Below are 17,988 nucleotides of genomic sequence, written 5' to 3' on the forward strand. Positions count from 1 at the left end.
GGCTCGGACCTTTTGCCTGTCCGATGGACGAAGAAAAATTAACGAATGTCGCAAACGTCAGACTGAGTCAGACGTCATAAATGGACAAATAAACTTGGATATTTTCAGAAAACATTACTGAGTAATTTGAAACCATTTAATTATAATGTTTTTTTTTTTTTTTTTTTTTTTCTTCTTTTGGCAATAGCGTTTACTTTTTGCCAATAACGTAAATTAAAAGATTGGGAAACTAAGTTAAAAAAGGATACGGAACACGGGAAAGGATCAGATAAGTAGAAAGAGGATTGAAACGGATATTAAAAATTTCATAAATATACATATATACTTGCTACTTACACAACATTACAAATATTTAAACATTAATATGATTCTGAAGAATGAAAGATGACAATATTTTATAAAATTTACATGGATACATAATTAGACAGGATATACAGGTAGGAAAAGGAACATTAAGAGATATTAGATCATTCAGGAATAAGGAGCGGTCGTATAGAGAACATGAAAAGAAAATGTGATCTAGATCACATTTATCGGATTCACATTCACACATGTCAGTAGATACAATGCCTAATCTATTAAGATGAACAGGAGTGCAAACATGACCCAAACGCATTCTTATGATAGAAGAACATACTAACTTATTGCATTTGGCACGGAAAAACCATGGTTTAAATGAAATAAGTGGCTGAAGGTTAAAATATTTCCTGCCTTTTGATTGACCAGTTTCAGTCCAAAGTCTATTCCAACAATCCTGAAGGTGAACTATAGGAAGAGCACCTAGATCCTGGCAAAAAACTTTATAAGGGAAAATGTCGCCATCGACCACGGCTTCATTAGCTAGTTGGTCTGCTTTTATATTACCAGGAATGTCGCTATGGCTGGGGATCCATACAAACAACACAGAAAGACCAAAGTGATTGCATTTATTTAATAGATTTCTTAATTCTATGACAACAGAAGAAATGTTTTTTGATTTAAATGGGAACCTATTGAGAGACTGTAAGGCACTTTTTGAATCAGAGAAAATTATTGTTTTTGGAAGTTTAAATAGAATAATATATTCAATAGCCTTAAAAATACCATAACATTCCCCAGTAAACACCGATGTTTCCGGAGGTAGTTTAATTTTCTGTGATGTTTTAAATTGAGCGTGATAGACACCTACACCAACGGCATCCGAGGAGAAATGTTTAGACGCGTCTGTGTAAATATGATGGTAATCAACCCAAACAGTATTTTTAAGAAGATTAAACGAAAAATTTGTACTAATATCGTGCTTATTTAAATCTGAATTAAAATTAATTTCTGGAAGCAACATTAATGCTTCAAAGCTAGTACTGAAAAGAGGATAATTAATGGATCGATGAATAGGAGCTTTTATGTTGATAAATTTCTTAAAACTATTGATTAGACAAGGTGGTTTTTTATTTGACCAATATGCAGATGAATCTATATAATGAGAAAGTTTCTGAAGTTTGTTATAAAGAGAGTGGTTAAGAAACTGAAAAGATCGGAATATAAATTTGTCTGCTAAATATTGACGACGTAGATGTAGTGGAGGATCACCACATTCTACTTGAAGAGCATTGATAGGACTTGACCGCATAGCACCAGAAACTACTCGTAAAGCTTTGGACTGTATGAGATCTAGTTTTTTAAATGCCTTAACACTACCAGGCTCCAGCAAGAATGTACCATAATCTAATATACTTCTTATAAGAGCATTATATAACAATTTCATGCAAAAAGGGTGCGCACCCCACCAAACACCTGACAGACATCTTAAAATATTAAGAGTACGCTCACATTTAGCATTTAGGTAATCACAATGTGGGATACCAGTTAGTTTCGAATCTAAGACAATTCCCAAAAACTTAACATTATCTTTAACTGGAATCTGATAACCCTCATAAAATATAGAAATAGGAGGAGGAGTTCTTGATCTCGTGAATAAAACTATTGTACTTTTTTCAGGTGATAGATCAAGGCCATTTAAGTCCAACCAAGTTTTTAAATTTATCAGCGGTTGTGTTATAGAAGAACTAGCTTTTTCAATAGAAATATCACGACAGTAAATTAATAGATCATCAGCATACTGAAGAACATTTACACTATTAAGTGATGATTTTAAATCGTGTGTATAAATATTATACAATATTGGGCTAAGTACTGATCCCTGGGGGAGGCCCTTTGAAACAAGTCGAGTAATTGACTTCCTGTCATCTAGTTTCAGGATTATGTATCTTTCGGAAAGCATGTTTATGATAAAATTTGTTAATAGCAGAGGTATATTAAGTTGTAAAAGCTTACTCTTTAAAATACTTATTACGACATTATCATAGGCACAATTTATATCTAAGAACGCAGCTATTACTGATTTATTATTTGAAAATGATAATTGAATATCAGAAATGAATATACTTAAGCTATCAATAGTACTTTTCCCACGTCTGAAACCGAATTGGGATTCACATAATAGACCGTTATGCTCAACAAACCATTCAAAACGATTTTTTATAAGATGTTCTGTAATTTTCATCAAAACAGAAGAAAGTGCGATTGGGCGATAGGCAGAATGGTCTGAAGAACACCTATTAGGTTTCAGTACGGGAATTATTTCTTGACGTTTCCACGTGGAGGGGATGTTACCAGATGACACTATGGAATTTATAAGAGATAAATAATAAAATAAAGCATCATCATCTAAATGAGAGATAAAGGAATACGGAATACCGTCCAGTCCAGGAGCAGAATCCTTAACATGAGACAATACACCTTTTAGTTCAGTGAGAGAAAATATACTGTTTAAACCAAGACAGTTATCATTATTTATATTTATTACAGGGTAACCAATTATTAAGTCTTCAGGAACGAAAGGTGGAGCCAATTTATCTAAAAAGCTATTAACTAAATGAAAAGGGATTGATTTTGGAGATGAATCTTTGCATGCAGATCTAAACCTTCTTATATTTTGCCATACAAGAGATGGTTTGACATCAGGTGATATTGAATAGCAGAAATTTTTCCAGCCATCTAATTTCTTTTTCTTTAGAAATTTTGAAGTTTCTGACATACTCTTTGTAAGAATTTCAAAATTCTCATCAGTGGAACATTGACAGTATGTAATTTCAGTATATTTTCTTCTCTTTACTGCCTCAGTACATTCGTTATCCCACCAAGGAGGAGAAGGAATAAAACCCAAAGAGCTATTTTTACTTGGAAATATCTCATTGGCAACCTCAATAAAGATTCTTGCTAAAGAATCTGCACACTGAGATCCTGTACCTGGATTAATTTTTGGAAGTGTAATAATTTTGTTTTTTATTAGATCTTTATATAAATCCCAATCAACATCATTAAGCTTATATTTTAAACGAGGAGAATAAGTTTTATGGAATACTTTATTGTTATTATTGCAGGTTGGAAATGATAATAATAGTGGGAAGTGATCACTACCAAAAGTAGATCGTAATGGATCCCAGGACAAAGAAGAAGCAAGATTAGGTGTAGTGACTGTTAAATCTGGAGCACTTGGGCCCTCGTCAGGATGAGAACGTCATGTAGGACGACCATCATTTAATATACACAAATTCACTGAATCAAATATATCTATTAATGTGTTACCATAACTATTAGAAGATAAGTAACCCCAGGATTCATGGCGACAGTTAAAATCACCAAGGATCATAAAAGGCTTCGGAAGAATGGAAATAATATCTTTAATTTCATTTAAGATTGCAGAAGAAGGATGAGGTATATAAATAGATACATAACAGATATTTTCAACTAAAGCAGCAATAATAGAAAAATCATTACTGTGAGAAGGAATAGAGAAGAGAGAAAAGGAAAGAGGGTGTTTCACAAGCATGGCTACTCCGCCATGCCCATCCACACGATCTTCTCTGAGACATGAATAACCACGAATCTTAAATAAAGATCCTGGTTTCAACCATGTCTCTTGAAGAGCACAGATATAAGGTTTATATTTATTTAATAAATAAATAAGATCACTTTTTTTAGGAGTGATGCTTTGACAATTCCATTGAAGAACTTTGTCCATTATTTGGTTTATAAATTTGAGTAATTGCAGAAACTAATAAGGCAGCGTTGGACGGTGAAAATTCATTCAATTGACTAAGAGATTTTATAAGAGAAATAATTAAATCAATTACTGAGGATTCCAAAGGATTTTCATTTACTTTGTTAATTAATGCACATCCATTAGAGGGTTGGGGAATATTAAAATCCCTTAAAATTTCTTGGTGAGCAGATTTGTCATATCCTTTGCTAAGTGTAGGTGGAGGCTTTGGTTTAACAAAAACAGTTTTTTTATATGAAGTATTGTTTATAGCTTTAGGTGTTGAATGTTGATACTGGGTTGGAAAAGTATTAGGAGTGATGTTAGGTGATGAGAGTAATGTATCTGCATATGAATTTCGAGAGACAGTTGGATGTATCTTTGAAGCTTCTGAATAGGAAATACAGTTTTTAGCCATTGATTCCTTTATAGCTCTTTGTCTTTCATATTCTAAACATTTTTTATCAGTTGCAATATGGGAACCTTTACATAAACAACAAGATACAAAATCATCTTGAACAGAGCAGTTATCACCACTATGTCCTTGACCACATCTAAAACATCTTGGTTTAGATCTGCATTGAGATTTCACATGACCAAACCGACAACAATTGTAGCATTGAATAGTAGGATATATATACAAGTCCACAGTAAGAGAAGTGTAGCACATATATACTCGTTTAGGCAAAAACTGTCCATCAAAAGTAAATACCACAGACTCAGTACATTTAAGATGGTTTTGTCCATCAATCATCATCTTTCGTTTTATTCTCCTAATTTTTATGATTGGGCCACAGCCAATAGGAACAGAAACATTATCTTTTATTTCCTCTTCAAACCACTCAGCTGGTACTCCTCTGACTATTCCTATTCTACTCACAGAAAATGATGGAATAAAAGCCTTATATTTTTCATTTTCTAAATTTTTGTTTTCAACAAAGTCATTTGCATCTTGGTACTTAGAAAAAGAAATAGATAACCTATTCCGGCCTATCCTTTTTAAACTTCCATTCACAATATTTTTAATAGAATTTCTTTTGAGAAAACGACCAAATGTAACTGGATGTAAAGTAACATTATCATCGGGAGATGAATACTGTTTCTGAATGTGTACAACAAAAGGAGCAGTATCTAATGAGTTATATAACAGCCTTGCAACAGAGGGCTGTGGCTGTTGAGGAGTGTCTGTGTTATTTCTTTGTATGTTCTCTACTACTATAGAAGAATTATTGCAGGAATCGACTTTGGAAAGAATTTGTTTACCACTAATGTCTACACATTTGCAATCACTTTCCTTAATATCCTTCTTATCACCACGGTGTTTTCGTCGTCTTTTATTACAGTGTCTGCATATTCTGGGTCGAGCTGACACTCTTTTACGGCCACTAGATGTCTGAGACACAGAACCATCTGTATCCATCGTGCTACCTTCGTCATTATGAGAAATTGTCACTACATGACCTATATCAGGGGCTGTCCCCCCAGGATCATCCGGGGGGTCCATCATATCATAGAAAAGTGAAGAAAAGAAGACTTACCAATAGGATGAAATTTACACAAATTAACACTTTAATAAAAACTAACTACTAAAATATATACAAACTACAACTTATCTGATCAAAATATCTAAATATTTACATGAAATTTAAAAATAAAATGAAAAATTATCAAAATTACGTGCGACCGATCTTAAGTTTCCCGCCCTTTTCAATTATAATGGTTAAAAATAGTTTCAATTGACTTTTTTCTGCGGGAAGTACTAACGTTACTTCCGTCAGAAAAATATTCTGAGTTACCCCCAAGTCACGCCTAAAGAAGTTTTACTTCAATAATAGAGACATATTTTGACACCCGCTGTTGCCGCATTGCATCGACCGGGAAGTATCGCAAAAGAAAATTCATTCCGCAGTTGGAAGAACGACTCACATACAGATGGTGTGGGTGATCAGATGTTCTGAACACCGGAGTTTAAAACTAAGTATATGTGCAGATTGAATTGATTTTAAATAATAGCACCGGACATATCCTACTTGGTAATGCTTGCACATCCTGAGATCATGAGCTCCAGGTGTTAAGTATGTCAACTTGCACCTACCAGGCCTGTCTCACTCGCCGTGTAGGTATCGAAATCGTAAATAGGTACGCACGGCGGCCTCTACGCAGTAGGCCAGCAAGTAGCGACTCAAGACTCAAGAGCGAGGAGTGACGCACGCGCGAGTTCTGTTTACATATTTCACAGATCCGACCGATCTTTTAAAAATGGAGAAACATAAAAAAAACAATGCATGCTAAGGGGTCATTGCCATCAATATTTAAGCTTCCTAAAGACACTGCAACAATCTAATTTATAGTGACTTAGAGCTATTTATTTACTATACTAAGTAGGTCTTACTATGTCGTGGTCGTCAAACGCATACATTACGGTCTGCAACGAATGTAGGTTTAACAACGAAATAATTTTGTTTTAAAATTACGATTACATACCTATTTATATTACAGGAAAAAGTAAGCAATTTTTAATATATAACATAATACTAGGTAGGTACAGTTTTGGGTAAACAAGACAACTCTATTGTCGTCACAATGGGTCAGTCACGCGAAAGGAAGAGAGGCAATTTCTAGGTAAATAAAAATGTAGGTTAGTAGCGCTGTGCGATCTGAATTACACCTTATTGTATGGCCGCAAGAGTCCCTATTTCTTTAATTGATTTTGCAGAGTGAGAGTTCTGTACTTGTACTATTATATTATATTCTTTGCTTCAATATCTTAAAACAAAAAAAACACTTATTGCTAAAAAAAATTTGAATCTTACCGCTTCGACAGCTAATGAGATTGCATGACTTGCATCACGCGATAACCAGACGGAACTGCCTTGTGGTAGCTCGCTCTGTAAAGACATTCAATTGGACGTAATTCCAGAAAAACGTACCAAACCACAATTATGTCGAAATTGAGTTAAGAACACAAAACAGGTCACGTGATTCATTTTAACCGACTGACAAAAACTGGCAGCCTTACTGTCACTCTTTACATGACATCATGACTTATTAGCCCAACCCACATGTATATGGAATACTCGAATATTTATTAAACTTTTAACACGAATTCCTTAAAATGTGATGTTTGCGGCTTGGAACGTGATTAGTTCGAACACTAAAAATAGTATCCAATTATCCAGAAATGCACCAAACCACAATTATATAATACCTGAAATGATAAGTTGTGCTATCGCATAAGATGTAGCACTATAGTACTTTTGAGAAAATTCATTTTCAAACATAATAATTATTACCGAACTTAGTCGTGTAATATACCTACAGTGCAGAGACACGATGACGCGTCATATCGCTTTTGGCGGGATTGGGAAGCGATGTGATTGGTTTATTGCGATCATGGACGCCACGCCAATATGCTCCGCGGAAATTGATGGCCGCGAACTCAATAGTATTAGTTTGTATAATCAGTTAAATACATTTAATGGGATTACCATACCAGTAAAAATAAAAAATAAATTTAATAATGTGAGTCATTATCGAAAGTTTTAATAATTTGATATTTTTAAACATTACGTACGATCAAAACCTAGTCATTAAAGATTCAAATCGTCCCTCGTTCACTAGTAGGCTCCAAACATGAGGATGTTTATCGTATAGTTAATTAGTTAGTAGGTGGCGTCCATTAACTAACGTGTTCTAAGGGGGGAGGGGATCAAGTTAAATCTTTCCAAATCTCACTTAGAGGTAAAAAAATCGAAACGAATTCTAAAGTAATCAATTTTGAGAAAATAAATGCCTTTTATACCTTTAAGGGGGCAAGGGGGTGTTGGCTAATATCACGTAATTATTTTTCTAGCAGAAAACCGTGTGAAATTCGGTAATATTCACAAATACTATGTTTCAATGAAAGTACAGTAGAACTCCAATTATCCGAACTCCGACTATCCGAATCGCCGATTATCCGAATCACTTTCAGAAAAAAAATTGTCCAAAAAAAGTCAAAGTGCGCAGACAGCAGAGTGCGCAGACCGCAAAACAGCTTACATTGACGGAGATGTTTGAAAAACAATGATTTTTATTTCTAAACTTGTACATAAGTACATTTTATTTATATTTAAAACATGTGAAAATATCATGTTTCTTTCATTTAATTCAATAAAAAAATAGTGCAATATCAAAACGTAGCTTTTTTTCTCTCCAATGGCAATTTTTTAAAAAAAAACTCCGATTATCCGAATATTTCATTATCCGAATGGGTCCCGGTCCCCATTAATTCGGATAATTGGAGTTCTACTGTAATAGAACAAGTAGTGTTTTTGCCAAAAAAAAAATGTTTTTTCTCACGGTAAAAAAAAAATTGTTTTTTTTTTTAAGATTAGGGGTTGTGGGTGGGTGGTAGTTGAGGAAAATTTGACGATATCTCACCAAGGCAAGGGGTCAAAAAATTCTCAAAAATGTAATGTAAGTATTATAAAACTCAACTTACCGCCATGTTTCTGATGTAATCAAATATTTGCAGGTAAGGTCTCGTTTCTACCTGCGTGCCTTCTGAGGATAAGTGTGAGGATATTTCCGTCGTTAGATTGTCAGTACCCCAGAATAGAATTACGTTACTGACATTCTGAAAATGTGCGAAAAATTTATTTGTTAATTTAAAAATTCATTTACATATAACAGTTTTCTTGAGAATCTTTTATTTATTGAATAGGACAATGTCACCTGCGTATCACCAACCAGTAAGCAATCGCTGATAGTAATAGTTACGTTTAGTTACTTCTACAATAAAGTCCCAGCCCCTGTTCAGGCATTATCTATAAATAAATTTAAATGTTTTATAAAAAATGGCTCTGTCGTAAGTCCTATTACTCCACTGCTGAATATCTAAATGATCGGACAGCCTGGGACTAGATTGTGATTATTTTATAGCGATAGAAATGGCTGTACAATATTGTATATTTTTATTGAAAAGAGCGCAAAAAAAAGTATGCTGGGAGAGATTCTTGCGCCGCTTCTTCTCTCTCAGAGCGCCATTTGTTTCCGAATCGGTAGTAGTATCTAGTAGTATAAGAAATGACATCAAAAATAATTCTAAAGGAATCTATGCCTTTATGCCGTTTTACGCCCTACGGCACTACAAGAGCGCTCGTCACCTTGAGACATGAGATGTTAAGTGTCATTTGCCCAGTAATTTCACTAGCTACGGCACCCTTCAGACCGAAACACAGTAATGCTAACACATTACTGCTTCACGGCAGAAATAGGCGCCGTTTTGGCTCCCATAATCTAGCCGACATCCTGTGCAAAGGATCCTTACATTGATAAAGGTAACGTTTTTTCCATTCTACATTCTTCCCTTGTATCATAACTAAATCCCATCAGGTAACCATAGCCCTATTCTTGCCATTGGCAGTGCTAGATGACTCCACGCAAAGTTTGCCATAAATATGAAACCAGAAGAACATTTCTCCCAGTTTCCACATTATCATATCCCACCAAGCCAGGAACAGTACTTACAACACCAGAAGAATCACAGGAGCATTGCCAGTCTTTTAGAAAGTTGTACGCTTTTTTTGAAGGTACCCATGTCGTATCGTCCTGGAAACACCGCACAAGCGCCACACATCCAGATGGTGGGGATGATATCCTAATTTTCAATGTATCGTGCGAAGGTGGAATTCGCCGGCAGGAATCAGGTGAAACAGGTGTTCGGAACATGATAAATGCGGTAGGAGACACACACTGAAGCGACGCCAAGTGATCTAGCCGTTGACAAAGCACTGGATCCCCGAGCTGATAAACTTCCATGACTCGGAAAGATACATTCCTACCGGGATTCGAACCCGGTGCCCCTAGCTCAATAGTCAGGGTCCTTCATAGAGAAAACAAATGCGTCTTCTACCAACGTTTACGTAGGTACTACTAGATCGTACAGCGGTAAACAGCGAAGATTTACTCACGGAATCAGCCCTGATGACAAGATAGGAAAAGAAAACTGGATTGTAGGGTATGTCGGTTCCACGAAGATTTAATGTATCTGAAAATATATAAGTTTTTAATGCTTATGAGTACGAAGAGAGCAAAGAAATCTAAATAGGAATGAAATGAAATGAAATGATTTATTTGTATGAATCGTGGTAACATAGTTGTTAACAATTAATTAGTGTACAGCACAATTCGCCAATATATCGGCATACAAATATTCGATTGTCAATATTGGAATATCATATTTAATTTATACTTATACGTTCTTAATACACATTACATAGCTTTAATTCAATGATATAATATAAAATAAACATTAGTTTGTAGGTACCTCTCAAAAATTACATTTGAATACTATTATTTTTGGCTAAAGAATTCTTTTAAACTATAAAAGCATTTATCTATTAGCCATAATTTAAATTTTTTATGCATTAATGTTTTAGGCATCTCTATAATATTCTTTGGAGGGTGGTTAAATACCCTAATACACATAACATTTGCGTTATTTTGATGAAGCGCTGTTCTACAGTATGGCATCAGAAGGCGAGTTGGATCTCTTAATCCTAATATGGAATAGTCCTTTGCTGGTTTAAAAAGTTCACCATGTTTTTTAGTGAACATACAAATTTCTAATATATATAGACCAGTAAGCGTTAATAGACGGTGCTTTTTGAATAATGGTCTACACGATTCTAGAGGACTGACATTGCATAAAGCTTTTTGCAAAGCATGCATTTTTTTTGTGCCAGAAAAATATTTGAAATATTAGTGGCTTTTCCCCATAGTATTAACCCGTACCGTAAAACTGACGCAATATAACCGTGGTATGCAGTAAGTGCAGCATTAAAGGATACAGTTTGTCTGAGCCTTCTTAAAGCGAAAACGAACGAAAGGAAGCACAGACAATTTAAGCTAACGACCACGCGCTGCTGGAGATAACTAACTAATAAATATTAATTACATAACGGCTTTAAGGGTAAATGTATACACTTATATAATATAGTCCCAGCCACTGTTCAGGCATTATCTATAAATAAATTTAAATGCTTTTTTTTTATATGAGAAGAGGCTCACGGGATGGGGAGAGGTGAGGCAACCGAGCATGGACATCCGCAACAACAGGTGTGTCAAGAAATGCGTTGCCGGCCTTTAAGGTGGGAGTATGCTTTTTTCTTGAAGGTCCCTAAGTCGTATCTGTTCGGGAAGACCGCTGCCGGTAGTTGATTCCACAAAGTGGCTGTGCGAGGCAAGAAATTTCGAACAAAACGCGCGGTTGTGTAATGCCAGACTGCTACGTGATACGGATGGGACTTTGCACGTAATGTCCGGTGGTGGAATTCGGCCACTGGAATCAACCCGAACAGCTGCTCTGAGCACTCCCCGTGATAAATGCGGTAGAAGATGCAGAGAAAATCCACATCTCTACGCAATGCTAAAGAATCAAGTTTTATTAAAAAATGGCTCTGTCGTAAATTCTACTACTCCACAGCTAAAGATCTATGTGATCCGACAGCCTGCGACTGGATTATGATTATTTTATAGCAATAGCAATGACAATACAACATTGTATATTTGATTAAAAAGAGCGCAAAAAAATGCTGGGAGTGTTTATTGCGCCGCTTCTTCTCTCTCAGAGCGCCATTTGTATAGTATATTAGAAATGATATCAAAAAGAATTGTATAGGAATCAATTTTGAGGAAATAAATGCCTTTTATGCCTTTTTATGCCTAGAATATGAAATGGTATTCAATTAATGTAGTGTTACCAGTACACGAGAAGGTGCAATTTTTGTTGCTATCGGAACAGTATGAAAAAAAATTGTTATAAAAATCCTATTGCATATAAATTATAATTACAATAGTCGTCTCAAGGAAATGTATATGCTGTCTGTACCTTGAACGCAGAATTATTATGGCTAGAAGGTTTCTCGTACCAAAACTGTTAAACAGTATAAAAGGTAGAATGTTCCTTTTATACTCACTCTTTTGTTAAGAAATTGAAAGGAAAGCCGGAGGTAATTATAATATCCGTATAACAATAGGAGCTGTTTGTCTGCCAACAGCAGGCGGCAACTGGCGGAGATCTGTATTTTAGTCTAAGAGCCCGTGAACCCCAGACCTACGTTAATTGTTTAAAATACCATAGGTCTGGGGTTCACGGGCTCTTGCTCTATTTATATTGTAGTGTGTAGTTCAAATTTAAATATTTTTATTCAAAAAAGGATATTATAACACTTATTGAAAGTCAAAAACTACCACCCATTCAAAAAATGAGCGAAAAGAATGGGCGCTACAAATTCAGCGGGCTTCTTTTTTTTTCGTAAAAAATATGGTTACAAAGTTATATAGTACAATTAAATTTATTATGTAATAGCCTGAGGGCGGCCGCTCCATTCCTAATCAGTGGTATCATTAAGAAAGTCATTCATGTTATAGTAACCTTTACCACAAAAGCGTTTTTAACAATTCTTTTGAATTTCATAATGCATTTGTTTTGAACATTTTCTGGGATCTTGTTGTAAAAGCATACACATCGCCCCACAAAAGACTTACTAACTCGACTTAGCCGAGTAGTAGGCATAACAGGTTTATGTCTGTTACTGGTGTTAACATTATGTGGTAAAGATTACTATAACATAAATAACTTTCTTAATGATTCCAAAGATTGGGAATGGAGCGACCGCCGTCAAGCTATTAAATAATTTTTTGATGAAACTGTTGAGTTTTTTGCGCCCATTCTTCTCAGCTCTGAGACACTCTCTTTGGAATGGGCGGTAGTTTTTGACTTTCAATAAGTGATGTCACGTCATAATATTTTGAATAAAAATATTTGAATTTGAATATGGTTATGACAATTTCTACCAAATTGTTATGTGTACCTATGCTCATACAAAACATTATCAAGAATATTGGATTGTTGGATTATCTATTAATACCTACGGCTTTACTCACGTTTTTGTCGGTGTCGGTACCGACTAGTTTCCCATAAATAATTTAATAATGACTCACGAAAGTTTTAATATCTTAATATTTGGATTAAATAAAGGCTTTTGTTATTAGAAACTTACAAGCGACATCATCCAGTGCTGTGAGGATCAACGCTGCAGCACCATGATTCCTCATCTGCTGCACAAGCTCTGCGATCTTGTCACCAGATCTTCTCCCTGTCAAATGTCAGATGTCGTGTCAATCTCGTTCGACTGTTGCTCGCCCCACGTTAGCGTCCATTAATTTCCATTTTATGACAATAAGGGACGAGAAGAGCAGGCGTTCAGCTGATAGTAATTGATACGCCCTGCCCATTTCAATGCAGTGCCGCTCAAGATTATTGAAAAACCCAAAAATTCTGAGCGGCACTACAACTGCACTCGTCACCTTAAGACATAAGATGTCAAGTCTAATGTGCCCAGTAATTTCACTAACTACGGCGCCCTTCAGACCGAAACACAGTAATGTTTACACAATACTGCTTCACGGCAGAAACAGGCGCCGTTGTGATACCCATAATCTAGCCGGCTTCCGATGCAAAGGAGCCTCCCACTGGTGTAAAGTTATTGTATAAAATGTCAGTACCTACCAGTAAACTCTACAGTGAGTGCGACCAGCTGGTTGTTCGGTCTTGCCGGCGGTGAGTCGTTGAGTCTGTTCCGGGTGATGTCAACCAAGTTCTCTTCAACAGCTTTCACTGTTACATTTAGGGTCTGTAACGCGTTCTGTAATCATAGATACAAAGATTCAAAAGATATTTAAGTTCACAAATAAAATTTAAAAAAAACTTTATGAACGATGCGGGACTCGAACCCGCGACCTCTCGCGTTGCGTGCAAGCCCTCTTTCACTGAGCCTGCCGTTCGAGCGACGAGAGTGACATCTCAAGTCAATTTCCTATCATGCATATATTGGGGTTGAGTACGTTATCAACTGTATAGTAGATCCTGTAGATGAAGCCACAACCTGAGAGTTGAACAAAGCATAAACGATTTTATCAACGATACCTACGTCACTCGAACGGTTGGCTCGGTGAAAGAGCGCTCACACAGAACGCGCGAGTACGCGGATTCGAGTCCCGCATCGTTCATAAATTATGTTTTTAAATTTTATTTGTGTACTTAATCCAAGAAGTAAGGGTTATCACTTTAAAAAAATATAACAAATTGTTTATATTTAAGTTATTTTCAATACACCTGCTGGTAAATGAGTCTTATGACATATTCTAAGGATCATAAAGCGAACTATAGCACACACGTGCATAATAGTAGTACCTAACTGCAAATGATATGAGAGTAGACAGAGCATTTAAATTTAGCCGGGTTATACAGTTTTTTTTTGTAACAATAAAGATATTTAATACAGCTGAAAATTCATTTTCATTTTTGTAATAAATAAATGTGTCCCTAATTAAGACGAAAAATCATTTATTATTAACAAATTATTTATTTACTATTATTAAATAAATTATATCTATGCGCGCATGAGAGTAAAATTATTACGAATGAAACGTCACGAAAATCTGGGACGTTTTTATATAAGAAGAGTGAGAAAGTTTCCTGGGATAGAGTGAGAAAGTGCGAACGTAGCATGAAACATATGGTACCGCTAGTAAGTAGAACATCTTCGCTGATTGCGTTGTATCGTGCAGGTTTAGCGCGCTACCGCAAGTAAGTAGAACATCTTCCCTACTAGCGTTGTACCGTGCAGGTTTAGCGCTCGGCCGCGAGTAAGTAGAACATCTTCCCTCCCAGCGTTGTATCGTAAGTAGAACATCTTCCCTACTAGCGTTGTATGATGATGATGTTTAAAAATTAGTTTTCCAAAGAAGTTTCACTTCTGACATGTGTACTTTGTACGCTCGCCATTTTTTATTAGAGTTTTGGTGAGAATTTAGGTTATATTTAGTATCAGGCTGCAGCCGTGGTAGTAGTAAGCACTTACAAATAACGTAGTCCACGCGGTCCTGGTGTAGGTAGTGGGATCGATTCCCACCGCAGCGCCGGGGGGCATGTTTTGCTCCAACCAGCCTTGTATTGACAAGTCCTCTCCTGAAATGAACTCGTTTTAGAGATATTGTATACTAGAATTGGACCAAGCTCTCTAACGGCCGTTCGCAATATACTATCTACAGATAGAGATAAATTTCAACCTTCTACTGTCAGTAATTAGCTGTCAATAATCTGAAGCTGTCCCGATATACCCGATAAGACATTCTTATAGCCTTATATTGGGACGCGTGAATTGCAATTTCCATACAAACTTCTATCGCTGGTAAGCTCTATGTCCTCCCATTGACAAACAGCGTGTACTGATAAGGAAAGTTACCGTCGATAAGTTTATGGGGACAGAAAAGTCAACGATAATTACGATTTTTATCTTAAGTAAGAGATAGACTGAATATTGGGAACGGCCGTAAATCATCATCACCAGATAGAAAGTGAAAATCGGATGTCTATGGAGATCCATAACATTCACGAGATGCATTACAAGCATTTTATATGCGATGCTTTAAATTTAAACTTTGGTAGGGGAGCGTCACCGACATGCTCATGGTTGGCACTCGCGATAAATAAATAATTAAAAATATAAATACATATAGTTTTTGGATGGGTGAAAATCTCGTGAGTTAGCGCCACGGAAATACTTACAGCAGTGTATCTGTAGCTATGCAGCTGACGTATTGTGAAACATTAGTGCTGTGTATATCTTATAAGTTGCACGTTCTGTGTCGGAATGTGTACAGAACGCTGATGTAACATCATTTTATTAGTAGAGATCACCTGATCGCTGCGCGCTTCATGGTGAAAAGCTTAGCGGCCGAGTTATGGTTGGTCTATGATATGGTATCTATGGTATATCACTGAAACTAACTTCAGTGTTTCTAAAGTTGATGACTATTCTTTTTTTTATGCAAATAAGGGACGAGACGAGCAGGACATTCAGCTGATGGTAATTGATACGCCCTGCTTATTACAATTCACAACTCAGGATTCTTGAAAAACCCAAAAATTATGAGCGCCACTACAATTCCGCTCGTTACCTTCAGTCATACGATGTTAAGTCTCATTTGCCCAGTAATTTCACTAGCTACGGCGCCTTTTATATTGAAACACAGTTATGCTTACACATGACTGCTTCACGGCAGATAAAGGCACCGTTGTGATAGCCATAATCTAACCGGACTCCTGTGCAAAGGAGCCTCCCACTGGTAACTTCAAAAAATGCTTGAAACGTCTTATTGTCTGTTCTCATTGTTTAGACTTAATCTGTCTGTTATGGGCCGCAAGCAGAGGCCTAGTATTGGAATCCGATAACTGACTTGACTGTTGCTTCTCAATACAGTTTTGATAATGTTCTGTATGTACATAATACAGGAATTTTTTTAAAACTGTGACATGCATAATGTTAACACGAGGAACAAACATAAACTTGTTATGCCTACTACTCGGTTGAGTCGAGTTAGTAAGTCTGGGCGATATATATGCTTCTAAAATATGATCCCAGAAAATGTACAAAACAAATGTGTTACGAAATTTAAAAGAATTATTAAAAAACGTTTGTGTGGGAATGATTACTATAGCATAAACGATTTTCTTAATGGCACCATGGACTGGGAATAAAACGAACATCCTCAGGCTCTTTAATTATAAATGTTTATTGTACGATATCACATTGTAATCCATATTTTTATATAAGAAAAAAAAGCCCGCTGAGTTTCTTACGCCCATTCATCTCAGGTCTGAGGCAGTCTCTTTTGAATGGGTGGTAGTTTTTGACGTTCAATAAGTGATTTTGAATGCTATTGAATAAAAATATTTGAATTTGAATTTAAAAATAAGCGAAGAATTAAAATAGTCCAACACAGAATATGTCCTTCGTATTCAGTTTCCAATAATTCGTTACGATTGGTGTAAATTGTCAGTAAATTTTGCCAAAAACTATATGTCTACAACATAATTCTTTCTACAGTAAATACGACCTCCGAGACAACAAAAGACGCTAAACTTCATAATGACAACTATGACAAATACTATCTTTTCATCTGCAGTTATTACATTCATTCAAATTAACAACTTATTTCCTTGCAGTAATGTTCGAAGTGCATAAGCTCATTAGTAGTAATAATATAAATGAACGAAAACCCTGCGTAAGGACCGGTCCTTCCATCCAACAAAGCGGAGAGGAGATGAGATGTGTATTGATAACCAATCAGATTTCGTTATTTCCACATCTCCTCTCCACTCTGGTTGAAATAATCTGACAGCTTCGCGTGTTATCTTTTCTCGTCTCCTCTTCTCTCCGGTAAGTAACGTAACTGGGCCTAATAGACGCGTAGGCAGACAATTTTCGAGCGTGATGGTGTGTTGTTGATGTTACCAATCTATTTTCTATCAGCTCACCCTGTCTCATCAGGCTCCATACACTGGTGTCCACTTGAATATAGAACTGCGTGAAGTACCGGCCGTCTGTCCACACCAGAGCGTGGTCTTCTGTCACCAGAGCCGTCCCCGAGGATCCACTGAGCCCTGACAGCCACTCTCTTCTGGCATCACAGTCAGCAATGTACTGGGACTGAAATAATTATTTCATTAAAAAAAACATGTGTGCAATTTTTAAGTTTGGATTTGCTCTTATTTTGACAGTTTTTCACTGAACACATTGCGTGGCGTTGTATTCAAAGCGCGGTCGAAACACAACTAACCGAAGCTCTGCCTAAGAACGAGAATAGTTTTTATTCTACGTCAATGGTTCTGAGACATAAAACAAGGTGCCAGACACTTCCTAAAAGTCATTAATAATGACTTATAGTGATGATTTGACTTACATTGTGGGCATCCGCTGTTGGTACGACAAAGGCTTGCACACCATTTTCTCTCATGACTTGGCGTAGAGTTTCTACTCGTTGCAAACTCGTCTGGCGATTGAGCTTGTTTGTTG

General features: G+C 36.2%; 1 protein-coding gene across 1 annotated transcript in view; it reads right to left on the bottom strand.

Moving 5' to 3' along the window:
- Positions 1–17,988, bottom strand: part of LOC126977913 (xaa-Pro aminopeptidase ApepP-like) — a gene marked incomplete at its 3' end in the record, with an annotated part of 34,804 nt that extends 16,816 nt beyond the window's left edge. Inside the window, exons 1-8 of the mRNA XM_050826598.1 lie at positions 17,876–17,988; positions 17,451–17,622; positions 14,992–15,098; positions 13,638–13,773; positions 13,129–13,224; positions 10,036–10,112; positions 8,565–8,699; positions 6,895–6,969 (exon numbers count right to left, since the gene is read on the bottom strand). Coding sequence (XP_050682555.1) covers positions 6,895–6,969; positions 8,565–8,699; positions 10,036–10,112; positions 13,129–13,224; positions 13,638–13,773; positions 14,992–15,098; positions 17,451–17,622; positions 17,876–17,929 — 852 coding nt within the window. The remainder of the gene's footprint in view (positions 1–6,894; positions 6,970–8,564; positions 8,700–10,035; positions 10,113–13,128; positions 13,225–13,637; positions 13,774–14,991; positions 15,099–17,450; positions 17,623–17,875) is intronic.

The sequence above is a fragment of the Leptidea sinapis genome, chromosome 2 (assembly GCF_905404315.1).
Source record: "Leptidea sinapis chromosome 2, ilLepSina1.1, whole genome shotgun sequence".
NCBI classification, from domain to species: domain Eukaryota; kingdom Metazoa; phylum Arthropoda; class Insecta; order Lepidoptera; family Pieridae; genus Leptidea; species Leptidea sinapis.